Consider the following 14,762-nt stretch of genomic DNA (forward strand, 5'->3'; position numbering starts at 1 on the left):
GCTTGGTGTTTGGACTGTTAAGGCCTCCCGGCGGAGGCTACACACCTCTTCGGCCTCGGCTTCACATAGACGGCACCTCCAGACTGACCCGCCTGGAGGACATCGGCAGTCGCCTTTTCCTGTCTCTCTCTCCTCAAATCTTCATCTTTGTCTCTCACTTTTTGACCTTTCCTGTCTCCTTCTTTCTTCTATTTACTTCCTTTCTCCTGGCGGCAAGGGTTAACCCTGTGTGGCCATCCAACCTTGGGCACACCATATTCGGTTATAGTGACGGCGTACGACTGGCGCCGTGCAGATTTGTGTGCAAGCTCTGCCGCGTCCCATCGTTGGGCTCCGTGGTGGGTGGTCGGCGCTGTTGCTGAGTTGCTTATGCCTATTCATGGAAAATTCTTTTCCCCCCTCTTCCTGATCGCCCTTCTAAACGAGGGCGCACCGAGGTCTTTCAATTTTCGGGCAACCGAACATGAAACTTTCCCCGCTTTCACGTCGTCCATTCTAATCAATCTGGAAAGACGGTGAGAATGATCTCACCTTTTCTGGTAGCGAAATCTCTGACTGAAGTCTTTGGACCTGGTTACAAAGCGTCGAAAATGTCAAGCGGCGATCTGCTTCTGGAGCTTCGTGACGAGAAACAGCATGAAAAACTACCTAATCTAGTGTCCTTTGGCGATGTTCCGGTTACGGTTACCCCACACCGTACCATGAATACCACCCGCGGCGTGGTTTTCCATGCTGATTTGCTAGAGCTATCTGAAACTGAACTCCTAGAGGGGTGGAGTGATCAGAACGTAATCAGTGTCAAACGAATTAAGATGAGGCTGGAAGGAAAAGAAATTCAGAAAAAACGCCTAATACTTACTTTCGGCTCTAGTGTTCTGCCCTACACCATCGAGGCCGGGTACCTCAAGATTCGTGTGAGGCCATATGTGCATAATCCCCTCAGATGCTTCAAGTGTCAAAGGTTCGGCCACAGCTCACAGAACTGTCGAGGCCGGATGACTTGTACCAAGTGTAGTGAAAACGATCACTCCTCTGAAACCTGCCAGAATACCCCACACTGTGTCAACTGTGATGGCGAGCATGCCGCGTACTCGCGGTCCTGCCCGTCTTGGAAAAAAGAAAAAGAAATTGCGACCATAAAGGTAAAGGAAACTATCACTTTCAAGGAGGCAAGCAGGCGGGTTTAATACTTGCCCAAGAAAAGCTTTGCCGATGTGACGCTTCAAGGGGCAGCTACACAAAGGCTTCCAGCGACCTGCCCGATTCACAAACAGTGAGTCGGCAGTTACGCCAACTGCCCCCGCGGCGGTTGCAGCTAGCGCTGCTCCGTCAACGAAGAAGGCGCCATCGACCCCACAGGTGGGCGCAGCCGAGGCTGCCTCAACCTCGCAGGTCCCTTCCAGCGCTGGCAAGAACCAGCCTAGCCCAATCCCACAGGCAGCCCCATTGAAATCCGGGCTGGTGGGCGTAGGGGCCCTTGCCCTCTGAGACGGGGCTCTCTCAGGAAATTTCTCGCTCGCAGGAGCGCGTGTCCGGCGCCTCACAAGAGGCAATGGACACTACACCTATCGTCACGGCGCTCCAAGCGCCTATGGGGCGGCGAGGTTCCCTCGAACGCTTCAAAAAGGGCAAAATCTCTGTTACAGGGCCTGGAAAGGGCTCTCTAACATAAGGCATCACTTCTTTTTCTGCATGCACAGCACCTATTTACTTTAGAAATGGATACACAAATAATTCAGTGGAACGTCAGAGGTCTTCTTAGAAACCTCTATGATGTGCAAGAACTCATCCACAAACATAATCCAAAAGTGCTGTGTTTACAGGAAAAACACATAAAATCCAGACACAGAAACTTTCTCCGAACGTATGTTACGTTTCGCAAAGATCGCGATGATGCCGTCGCATCATCGGGTGGTGTTGCGTTTGTCACTCATAAAAGTATAGCCTGTCAACCTTTACAGCTACAAACGCCCCTCGAAGCAGTGGCGGTGCGAGTTGTTCTGCTAAACAAACTTATCACTATTTGTTCGCTTTATATACCCCCACATTACAAACTAAGAAAACATGAATTTCAGCCTTTTATAGATGAATTGCCAGAACCTTATGTTGTTCTTGGCGACTTCAAAGCACACAACTACCTGTGGGGCGACCCTCGTATATATGCGCGAGGACGTCTTGTTGAACAGTTCCTTTTTTCTTCTGATGCGTGCCTGTTGAATAAGAAGGAACCCACATATTACTCTCTCGCAAACAGAACCTTTTCTTGAATAGATCTTAGCGTAGTTTCCCTGTCACTACTGTCTGAACTTAAATGGGAAGTTAACAACAATCCTTACGGGAGCGACCACTTCCCCATACAACTAAGAACATATAAAGAAAACGAATATCTACCACAGGCTCCTAGGTGGAAAATCGATACAGCCGACTGGGAGAAATTCCGGACTCTCACTTGTATCTCATGGAATGACATGTCTTCTTTAGGACTTGATGCTGCTGTGCAGTATTTTACAGCCTTCATTATGGATGCCGCATCTAAACGCATATCTGAAGTAAGTGGCTTTGCATGCAAACGGCGCGTCCCGTGCTGGAACGACGAATGTAGGACCACCCGTAAGAAACAAAATAGAGCGTGTGGGTTGCTACGCGCCTCTCCCACTGCGGAGAATCTTATTAATTTTAAAAAAGCAAAATCCAAAGGCAGGAGAACGCGCCGACAGGCCGGAAGAGAGAGGTGGCAGAAGTTCTTAACGGGTATCAACTCTTATACAGATGAGGCCAAAGTCTAGAACAGGGTTAATAGCATAAGAGGGCGACAGACGAACTCCCTCCCTCTGGTAAACACACAAGGCGGTAGCCTGCAAGACCACGCTGATGCTCTGGGTGAACACTTCGAGCGCGTGTCTAGCTCAACTCACTATTCGGAGAACTCTCTTAAATAAAAAGCAATAGACGAACTCAAGCCTCTGAATCGGAAATGCATGCCAAACGATCCTTATAATCGCCCTTTTACCATTGCTGAACTTAAAGCCTCCTTGTCAGTATGTCGGAGCTCTGCGCCGGGCCCCGATAGAATCATGTATGATATGCTTAAGCACCTGCACTACGACACACAAACCACGCTCCTCACACTTCTAAATACTATCTGGGCTGCTGGTTATCTCTCATCAAAATGGAAGGAGCCTATTGTGATCCCTGTTTTGAAGCATGGTAAAGACACTTCATTGCTTCCTAGCTACCGTCCTATAGCTATTACGATCTGCCTCTGTAAGCTTTTTGAAAAAATTATCAATCGCCGTCTCGTACATCTCCTAGAGTCCAGTAACACGCTTGACCCATTTCAATGTGGTTTTAGGGAAGGGCGATCTACAACCGACCATGTTGTGCGCATCAAAGCGAGCATTCGCGATGCCTAAGTGCACAAACAATATTTATCTGTATTTCTGGATATGGAAAAAGCATACGGCACAACCTGGCGGTACGGAATCCTGCGCGATCTTTCCGCGCTAGGCATCCGCGGCAATATGTTAAATATTATAGAGAGCTACCTAGAGAACCGCACATTTCGAGTGAAAATAGGTCCTGCACTGTCGCATACACTCATACAGGAAACTGGGGTACCCCAGGGTGACGTACTCAGCTGCACGCTCTTTGACGTAAAGATGAACACGCTTCGTGCATCTTTACCACCAGCTATTTTCTATTCCGTCTACGTAGACGATTTACAAATAGGTTTCAAATCCTGCAACCTCACAGTCTGCGAGAGACAGGTACAGCAGGCCCTAAACAAAGTGTGCATGTGTGCAGACCAAAATGGATTTAAAATCAACCCCCACAAAGGTTCTTGTGTTCTCTTTACAAGAAAGAGAGGCCTGGTCCCAGATCCTTTTCTAGAAATGGGCGCACAACAAATTCCTTTTAACAAAGAGTACAAATTTCTAAGTGTTATACTTGACTCCAAGCCCCCTCTTAGTTTCATTCCACACATAAAATATCTAAAAAAAATGTCTAAAAACAATTAACTTACTTAAAATCCTATCCCACACAACATGGGGTAGTGACATGAAGTGTTTACTGAATCTTTACAGGAGCCTAGTTCGATCAAGATTAGATTATGGTGCCGTAGTTTCTCACTTTGCCGCCCCGAGTGCGCTAAAAATATTAGACCCTGTTAACCATCTGGGAATCCGCCTGGCCACTGGCGCATTTAGAACAAGCCCTGTTTAAAGCCTGTATGTCGAGTCAGATGAATTGTTACTCCATTTTCTGAGAACATACATCAGCTTTACCTATTTTCTGAAAGTGCGCTCTAATAAGGAACATCCGTGTTTCACAACCATTAACGAACTGACGTGTGAAACACTTTTTCGTAATAGACCCTCTTTGAGATTACCTTTCTCAATACGTGTAAGAGAACTTAGCGAAGAAATGGACGTCCCACTTCTTGAACATCGCTTAATGCCTGCAGCTAAGCTATTACCGCCCTGGCAGTGGCAGGTGATAGAATGTGACGTATCCTTTGTAGAGATCACAAAGCACGCTCCTGAGCTTGAAATTGCCATGCAGTTCCGTGAGCTTCAATTGAAGTACTCCTGCTCCGAATTTTACACAGACGCGTCAAAATCACATGCTGGCGTATTCTACGCTGCTGTTGGTCCCTCTTTTACTAAATCTGACGTGTTGAACCCCATAACAAGTATCTTCACTGCAGAAGTCTACGCAGTACTGAGTGCAGTCAAACATATTAAGAAACTGAAACTTGAGAAAGCCCTCATATTCACAGACTCGCTAAGTCTTGTAAAAGCACTCATTTCTTTTCAAAAGCAAAGTAATCCTGTCTTCAATGAACTCTACTCACTCTTATGTAACATCTACTTATCACATAGGCATGTAGTAATATGCTGAGTTCCTGGCCATAGAGGAATCGAGAGAAATGTGCTTGCCGACGAGATCGCCAAATCAATAGCATCGCAAGCTATTCGTTCTGCTGCTGTCCCGGGCATAGACATGATACCTTTCCTAAGAAACAAACTGCGAAGCCACTGGCAACGCTTGTGGGACGCTGAAACGAGTAATAAGCTTCACCTAATTAAGCCGAAGTTAGGTTTCTGGCACCACACTACGAAAACACGAAGAACAGATGTCCTATTCACTAGACTTAGAATAGGACACACATTTGGCACTCATAACTTTCTCTTGACCGGTAACGAGCCTCCAACCTGTGGTAGATGTGGCGACCGGCTGACCGTTCTCCATGTCTTCCTGGAGTGCCGGGAAGCCGAATGAGAGAGGAGGAAACATTTCCCTTTTGCATACCACCATTGTGTTCCCCTGCATCCGGGTATGTTTCTTGGTGACGAACCGCTTTTTAAGACCGAAGCAGTCCTCGCCTTTTTGAAAGATGTTGTGCTTCATGTCACAAACCCATTAATTTCGTAGCGCATCCTCTTTCCAGAGGCTGACGCTGTGATAGTTTTTGTATATAGCACATGCCTCCAGGTCCTTGTGCCTCAAGGGCTCTAACCAGGCCATGTTGCTCTAGTGAATTTTAGAAGCTTATGCATTTTTTTATATCGTATCATAATTTTGCCATGCACCTTAATGCTCAGAGTACACGTCATTTGTCATCGCCATAATTTTATTACACGTACATTTTACGCACTTTACAGCGGCTATAATTTAGGCCCTTTCACAGCCACGCCACATCAACTTCATAGAACCAATCACTCTTTTGCGAAATCACTAACACTTGCATGGCGCTCTTTGGCCACACCTGGCCCTTGCGCCAATAAAAACTGCACATTCATTCATTCATTCATTCATTCCTGACATGGAAACTTTTACAAACTCAGATGCGCAACATTTAAACCTCCTAGGTCTGGGGCACTGTCAAGCAAAGCGTACTACAAGACAAATGTCGATCTCATTTAGTGAATCTGCCGCTTCTTTGGGGGATCAAGAAGCAGAATGGGACCATACTGACTGTTGAACATATGCCCATATGTTGAAAAGTGCCGGTCTTCTTTCTGGTTTCGACAAAGTTGAATGTAGCACCTTTAGCTCTCACCACAGCTCTTTTAAACGTAGCTGCATAGAGCTTATAGTCCATCCTACTTTTCGGTAAACGAGTATGCTGGTGTCTGACTTTTCCGCGCTGATTTTCTTCGCCTGTAATCCCATGTAGACGCTTCATTCCAGCAAGATGAGATTGACGGTGAGGTGCCAGACATAACTGCGAACTCATCGGACCGGATAGTAGATTTTAAAGTGATACCCCAGAGTCAGCTCTCCGTTGCTCATCACAAGTGGTCAGCGCTGATAAACGTGCATTTATAGGATATTTATAGCTTTTATAATAATGAGACGTATTCGCCTTACAACAGGAGCCTGACGTGAAAGCAAAATTTTAAAAGCACTTGGTAAGTGAGCGCTACTTGTTGCATTGTCAAAGGTGTCCCACGATGGGGGGGGGGGGTGATATAGGCATATGAGGAGAACAGGAAGTCAGGTCTAACGAAGAGGAGAATAAACCACGTAGAAAAGTAATTCGGTCGGAATTATAAAATTGAATATTGTTGTGCATCAAATGCCACAGCGTGTTTCCACAACCATACGTTTTAAGTCCCCAAGAAGTATGATGAGAATTAAAGACTCCTGCCAGGGGCATTGGATTAGAACCGTTTCACCATAGTGAGTCCAGATGATCAGTGGACTTTGACTCCGTTCTAGAAATACGCATTAGCCGCTGTAAACACAGCATAACCACGCAGTAAAATAACTAATCCTAAAATTTCGCAGGTGGACGTACATGTTCAAAATTGACAGTTACTGCACATTACATTCTTGATGAGAATAATGCTCGCAGCGCACCGCCTCTACCTGGTCAATCTAAACGAAATGGTCGAAAATTATTAATAGTAAATCTTTGTTGTGAAGAAAGCCATGATTCTTGAAGTCAAATAACATCTGAAATTACTTTGTGGATTAGATACAGAAGGTCAACGTAACTGGAGGATATAGAGGGGCAATTCCATTGTAGAAAGTTTAATGAAGCTATGGCCATTCTGAAATGGAGGGCTCCACAGCAGAACGCAACGCGTCCTGCTCGTGGTGATCACTGTTTTCCCCTTTTTTAGGCCTAGAGTTGTCAGAATCAGTGGGAGAAGGGGGGGGGGGCTTTTACATCTGTTGCTCAGCGGTACGAAGCCTCATGTTCCCAAATGAATGGCTAAGTCCCGCAGATAGCGATAGTGTAGAACTTACGGAGGTATTAGACGCTACTTCAGCCGGACTATCAGAGTTTGTCTCTTTTGAATTTTCGCAGTAATACTAGCTGTAGGGGGGGGGGAGCTGCAGCAGTAAAGTGCTATTGGAGGAGGCAGTTAAATTTGGCAGTCATGATCTCGGTTATACCTTAGGCATAGGTGTTAAAAAGTTGCTCCATAACTATTGGGATTGCCTTGTCAATAGATGCAGCTGCATCGGCCGAAACTGTGGCTTTTAGAGATGCTGACTGACAGGATTCAGCGGCTGCGTAACCGGCTTCCCACTCTTTAATCGCTGTTATCGCTTCGGCGCGGGAACGATGACCTTTCTCCGCGATCTCGCGCGGGGCAGGTAGCATCCGTAGCACCATGAGAGCCATCGCGTAAGCAACACCTCGGAGCGTCTACATTACAGGCTGATGTGGAGAATTACAATTACAGCATCTCACTGAAGATCTGCATGCATTAGCACTGTGCTCAAATCTCCAAGAGTTTCGGCACTGCAGTGGTTTAGGAGTCGAGGCCTCCGCGCGGAACAAGTACGGCCAAGCCTTTACTTCAGATGGGCGCGTTAAATCGGTGAACGAGACGATAACGCTCTCAGTTGGAACTCGGTTATCACACACTGACCTATTGCATCTAAAAACTGCAACCACACCAGAGGGAGAGAGCATATTGAAGAAGGCCTCAAGAGTGGTATCGGTGGGTACCCCCCGAACAATGCCCTTCACGCACACGAGATGTGGAGGCACGAAAGCACGAATCGCACTGCTAGCGAATCGCGCGCAGTTAGGCAAATCATTGAGGCACTGAACATAAGATGAATACCATTCTTGCCAAAACACCTCATCTCCGAGATGTCGATAAAGTCTTCGGCGATACCGCGCAACCCCTCCTGGAAAATGTTTGATGCGGCCTAGCGATTGCGCCCATCTGTGGGAATGATCACCACAGGCAAGGTGTTGACTCCGTTGCGAAGAACACAATCCAGAGGCACTGACTCAGTAGAATGACTAGCTGACCAGGGCGAGCCTGTCCAGCATCGGAGACCGGCATTCACGGTCCCTGAAAAAAAACACCTATATAAGAAACCAAGCACAAAAACAGTTATAGTGTGACCAACCCCCTTTCGGACACGAGCGAAGAGGATCACTTGGTAGCCTGGCCGTGAATTTTGAACCGTCAGAGCTCTGGCGAGGCCGGAGTGAGAAGCGTTAGAACAACGGTGCCGCATTCAGCCCAATTGCGATTACACGCATTGACATTTCGTACTTGTCATCTTTACGCCGCCGTTCGCTTTGTGCGACGTGTTCACTCGCAGTAGTTGTCGAACATCTTTTTCATTCACCACAATAGTCTTCGTTACTCAGCGGACACTCGGCCGAAGCTGGCATTCATAATGACAAGAATATGGAGCAGCAAAAACAACTTGGCTGTAGCATTCGCACGACGCAACACCAATTATGGCTCTAGGACTGGGCCAACTAATTAGAATGATATTCACTCTGGCAAAATGGCAGTGTTGAACCAGTGTTCGTGCCAGTGTCTGCCAGAACTGGACCCTATGAAGTGCAATGCTGGCGCTTTGCCTTGGATTCCTATTTGTCCGCGCTAGTAGTCACCTTTGACAATATCTATCTATCTATCCATCTATAGATGGATAGATGGATATCCATCTATAGATAGATAGATAGATAGATAGATAGATAGATAGATAGATAGATAGATAGATAGATAGATAGATAGATAGATAGATAGATAGATAGATAGATAGATAGATAGATAGATAGATAGATAGATAGATAGATAGATAGATAGATAGATAGATAGATAGATAGATAGATAGATAGATAGATAGATAGATCTCGAAGTGCCTATTGTGTATAAGAAATACTGATCGCATTAAAACCAAATTCTAGGCAGCTCATTTTTCCTGAGCTCGCCGAGCCGGATGTTGAAGCCCATGTCTTTCAGACAAATTTCCCCTGAAGTAACTTCTTCTGCCACATGGGGCCAGCATTTAATTTTATAACTCACTTATAGTATGGGTATGAAATATTTCACCTACTAAAGATGTGTTGGCAGCTACCAAAAAAATATTCTGGATTTCTCTTGCATAATCGATGATATCCAGGGCTAGTTTGCTGTGCGGCTAATTATGCGCTCCATGCATTGACGCGAAGTGCAGCTTTACGTAGTCTCGGTTTCATAGTACCATTGTTGGTATGTCCGTATCTAACGCACGTCATTGACGCACACATAAACGCTCGGAATATACAAGCGGGTATATGCCTCTGTAGACAACTTGGAGATAGGCAACCTGAGGCATTCGATATATCCGACTGGGACTGTACTACTGCGTGTGTGCCTGAAAAGGCAACTTGGGACATTGGGTGTATGTAACTGGGCAATTGATGCTAAGTATGTGAGCAGTCGCGGCCAACCTTCCAGAGTGGGTACAAGCCACTCATAGGTTCGAGGGTAGAGAAGCAGAGCAAGGGACAATAAATGACGAATTCTCAGCAACACTAAATTGAACAATTCAGCTACAGAAAGTGAGAAAGTGGGCATCACAAGCAACGGAGTGTTGATTCGAAAGTGAACTTCCGAATCGAAGGAGACGAGCTTAGCCTCCCACGGTTCGATGAGGCTTTGGCTTTGTTGTCGGCGTTACACTCTTTCCATTAAGGCGATGCGTCTGTGCCTAGATGCCATGGACACTCGAGAGTCAGGTGCGCCAGTGTCCGGTACACCGCACATTGGGCAGTAGTATCTTTGTAGGGTTGGGCAGAGTCTGTGCATGACCATTCCGTGGGTGTATGTGTTATCCTGTAGTTTTCTGAGTATGATACTTTCTTCTTCGTTGAGCTATGCCTGAAGTGGTGGGTACACCCTGCATTTTTGCCTGTGATGAAGGATCGCTTAGTAAGTAATGGGTACGGTCTCTGCCCATACTGACAAAGACCATAACTGAAAATTCAAGTTATTTGGACAGAACAGAAGAATTTCGCAATGCAATTTGTACTTTCTTTGCTTCCGTACTTATCCTATTAACGTCGACCTTGATGGTGAGGCGCGCTCTGGCCAATTTGTTTAATGTGGAACTGATGCGACCAAAAGTGCTATTCTGGTGTACATCTATATTTATAGGGTAGGAATGTGATTTTTGACAATCCTAACCTCACCACCAGAGATTTACATGGATGCTGTTTACGGACAACAATGTAGCCTTGTCAGAAGAGACAAATATTTGTGAATAGAGGCATAGATCTACATGTGTATTCTGCTTTTGTGTTCTGTATTATCCGGGCAATTCTTAATACGCGATCACTTTTGACTCATTTGCCTATGAAAGTCATTGTTTAATTGACTAATGGGAGAATGTATATGCCCAATTTGTTGTACATTTTTCGCTTGTTGCAATGTGTTCATAGGAAAAGCCATCCTCTTTAGCTGTTATACCACTTATGCTGTATTGGATCCCTCTCTGGGAAATATCCACCAAAAATGCAGAGTGAAAGTGAACCTTTAAATATTTCTGTGCGAGGTAAAATACATTTAAGCATGTAAATGTCAATAATTTAGGGTCGCCTTGAAAAATAACTCTAGAATGCTTGATTTAGGAATATCTGTCCTTGTTCCTTATTCCAACCCAGCACGACGCAATAAGCGCAGATAAAAGATATTAGAATAACAAATCCTTCAACGCATGATTTAGCATGTAGGGCTGAATCGCATCCGACTGCTACCAGGTTTTGTGGAAGGGGTGTGACGTTAAAGTGTAGCTGCATGCAACGCTCTGAGGTGATCCAACATCGCGCGGCGACTGACACTCTCTCTACACTATAACCAACAGTATTCTTGACTGGTGGAAAATGCAGAGTACCACAATGTCTGCGTTTGTGTACTCATCGGAAGGCTAACGCAACCTGGAGACCATTCACAGGCAGTGAATCCAATAGAGCACGATCACTGTCTGCGCAGGACTCGCCATAGAAGTTGCTCAAATAAGTAAATTCGTCTTCTTATTATTGCCGTGCTTCAGTGTACTTGATTTGCTGCGGAGCCTGCTGTCTACATTATGGACAAACTAAATAGGGCAGTTTCTTCAACGTTCAGTGCCCTAACTATGCTATCGCGTGTGGTGGCAAGCAAGCATCCGCAATAAAAGACGACCCATGTGCATGACCAGTCCTCCAAGCAGACCAAAAGCGGCAGAATTTATTCACGGCCATTTCTAGAACCCCCTGACATCATTAGCATGTGCGCCCCGTGGACACAAATAAAGAAGATAACGTAACGCTTTGCAATATATGCGCGACACGAGGAGCGCAGCAACGGTCGTAACTCTTCAAACGCTATATCCCTGTGATATTTTCTGTTGTGTGAATATGTGACGATTACATGTTATATTTATCCCTGACATGAATTACACTAGAGTCGTTGGATGGAAACTAAAGGCAAATAGTTAGTCAAGATAAAAACATACAATGGTATCCAAATCCTTGTAAAGTGTCACAATATTACCAATAATACAGCTTTAGTAGGTGAAAACTGATGTACAGCGGGACAAAATGAGACTCATTTGGGGCATTTTAGGTACTTGTCCAATTAAGAATTCCTAATTATATTTCTGTAACTATTATTCTACCAGCTATAATCAAAATCTGCAGCATGTGACACTCCTGAACATCCATCACAGCCATCCTGTAACACGTGAAGGCGAAAGCCTGCCGCGCACTTGGTAATACATTAAGTTAGGCTGTCGGAGGCGCCAGATTTCATGGAAGACATAACGAGCGTTAGTTTGAAGCAAAGGTATGGTGGTGTAGGTCGAACTCCTCAACGACACATGCGAGCAGCGAATGAACTTTCTGAACATTCTTGCGTTCTTACTTTCTTTTTCTTTCTTTTTCTCTTTCTTTCTGTCTTTCTTTCTTTGTTCTTCTGTTCATGCTTTTTTCGTTCCTTCTTTCGTTCTTTCTTACTTTCTTTTCATCTTGCATATTCAGCCATTGAATCTTTACTTGCTTAGGGCGGTATGAGCAATTCCTGATGTTACATTTTTTCGGGTATTAGCCATTTGGAACGTGCCACTTAAGGCTTTCTCGTTAAAACATAACTACAATTCAATATTAGATGTAACAAAATGCTACTTCAGTTCTATTAGATCCGTAGAGGAAGAGGATGAAATATTTGTTCCACGAAATAAAGAAGAAACACTTGTGTCGAGACCTTCTGCTTCTCCTTGCTTCCGCGTTGCGCCAGCGAGGGGGACTCATCAGTCAAGCAGTCACATGACAAGCTCCGCCTGTCGGGCCTACCACACCAGGTGTTGCTTGTGACGCGGGTTCGAAGTGGAAAGCTTAGCGTCTCACTGTTCAGTGGTTGGGTTTGAGATTAGCAGAAGGGTGGGAGTGTTGGGGCAAGCCCATGTGGTGTCATACAGCGAGGCATACTCTCCACAGTCTGGACGCTTGTGGCAGTGCAAGGTGGGTTGTATGTTTTAATAGAGGCTTAGGTGAAGTGTTTGGTACCCGCCGTGGTTGCTCAGTGGCCATGGTGTTGGGATGCAGAGCACGAGGCCGCGGGATTGAATCCCGGCCACGGCGGCCGCATTTCGATGGGGGCGAAATACGGAAACACCTGTGTACTTAGATTTAGGTCTACGTTAAAGAACCCCAGGTGGCCGAAATTTTCGGAGTCCTCCACTACGGCGTGCCTCATAATCAAAAGTGGTTTTGGCACGTAAAACCCCATAATTTATTTCATTTTGAAGTGTTTGGTTGCCGTTTCCGCCAAACGCATTTTTCATCTCCGGTTAGGGTATTATGGGCAGGGGGTCTTAAGTAAGATGTATGGGTTCCATGTGGTCGCCAGTTTCCTCTCGGCTGCACGGGGCCGGGACGGTATAAACACGCGCAACAGCGTGGGTCCATTGGCTCCCGCTCAGAGATTAGTAGCCAGTAGTTCATAATAGGGTTATGTGCTGTGGGAGGCAGGGGCGCTATAACGTAAAACTATTCCAAACTTTTCTTTTCCATTTCTGCTATCAGCCCTCCACGATTGGTCAAAAACTTTTTTCGACCACGCCCACTTCACGTGTCTGTCACGCGACGTCACGAAAACCGCGATACCTCCCCATCTGATTTGATGTGTACTCACTGATTATGCATGATTTGACAGAAAAAAAGAAAAACAGTTATTTTTGATTCGACCCCTTTTCGCCATTAGCCCTCGGCTATTGGTAAAAAGTTTTCGGGCTGCACCCACTTCACCTGCCTGTCTCGCGACGTCACAAAACCGCACAATCTCACCGCGTCAAAGTGACGTGTATGCGATAAAGATGCATTAATATGCCGAACAAAACTGAATTTTCTTCGGAATAGCCGCAGGCGGCCCCGTTCTGAAAGGAATAAAAGATGGCTGCCGCCGATCGCTGAGACGCTGGCTACTCGCACCTACCGGAGAGCATGCGTGCACTTACGTGTAATAAAGCTTCTTGCGTAGCCGTGTAACGTTTTCGAGCCTTTTCGGCACGTTTACCGCCTCATTCTGCCAACTCTTCTTCGCTGAGGGTAAGTTTTAGCGTCATTCTTAAGCTTCCGTTGCATGCCGGCGTGATTTTCGACCAGCCACTACAAGCTAAGTAAAGGAAAGCCGACCAATCGCAGACGCCGGCACCACCCTCTTCATCCGGTTATCGATTTTCAGTGCACTGGCTCTGCCCCAGTAAATCCCTCTCCACTTGAGCGTTCTCCTCGCTTCTTGTCAGCCAATTAGATACGACAAGCCGCTCAGTGTAGGCAATGTTATTCGTTTTTCAAGCAAACTAAAGTGACCTCCTACGAACGAGGAGAGCGTTTGATTGGTCTGTTCAGACAACGCTGCGGGTGACCGCCCTGTGCTTGCGTCGGTGGTTACGCAAGTTTGACGTCAGGAGATTGGAATAGAAACATAGTGGAATAGTTTTACGTTATAGGGCCCCAGGGTACGTTGGCGAGGGCACACTGGTCGCAGATGACTGCGTCGTATATCGTTCCATTAGAAACAGCGCAAATATTATTACTCTTTAAATCCACTTCAACCTTATTGAGTCCTGGTGTAGCACATGGTAATGTCCTTAAATATAAAGAAACTTTTATTATTATCTTTCCACCGCAGGCCGCATTACCATGCGGCACAATATATCATTTCCAGCTCCACAGTACCATCCATTGAATCTTATAAATATCTTGACGCAATATTTTCAAGCAATCTCTCCTGGTCAACCCACGTTACAAACATAGCTAACGGCGAGAGTCGCGCTTTGGGCTTTCTTCGTAGGCACTTGACAGTCGCTCCCCCATAATAGCTTCTCTTGCATTTGTTCGGCCAAAGTTAGGATACGCATGCATTTTCTGGGATCCTCTTTAATCTCACGTGTCTAATATTCTTGAATCAGTCCAAAATCGCGCAGCTCGTTTTACTTACTCTATGTATTCTTACCATTCCAGCGTT

The 14,762-nt window shown here is 45.7% G+C and overlaps 2 protein-coding genes across 3 annotated transcripts in view; one reads left to right on the forward strand and one right to left on the reverse strand.

Annotated features, from left to right (window-relative positions):
• LOC142576552 (uncharacterized) overlaps nt 1-13,872 on the reverse strand; it is a 40,138-nt gene extending 26,266 nt beyond the window's left edge. Inside the window, exon 1 of the mRNA XM_075686718.1 lies at nt 13,750-13,872. The gene's annotated coding sequence lies outside the window, so the exon portion shown is untranslated. The remainder of the gene's footprint in view (nt 1-13,749) is intronic.
• LOC142576553 (uncharacterized) overlaps nt 12,615-14,762 on the forward strand; it is an 85,162-nt gene continuing 83,014 nt past the window's right edge. Inside the window, exon 1 of one of the 2 annotated variants that reach the window (XM_075686720.1) lies at nt 12,615-12,754. Coding sequence is in view for 1 of the 2 variants with exons in the window: in XM_075686724.1 (XP_075542839.1) it covers nt 12,696-12,754 (59 nt within the window). In the remaining variant the exon portion in view is untranslated. The remainder of the gene's footprint in view (nt 12,755-14,762) is intronic. The other variant, XM_075686724.1, reaches the window with a different exon arrangement.

The sequence above is a fragment of the Dermacentor variabilis genome, chromosome 3 (genome assembly GCF_050947875.1).
Source record: "Dermacentor variabilis isolate Ectoservices chromosome 3, ASM5094787v1, whole genome shotgun sequence".
Classification (NCBI taxonomy): domain Eukaryota; kingdom Metazoa; phylum Arthropoda; class Arachnida; order Ixodida; family Ixodidae; genus Dermacentor; species Dermacentor variabilis.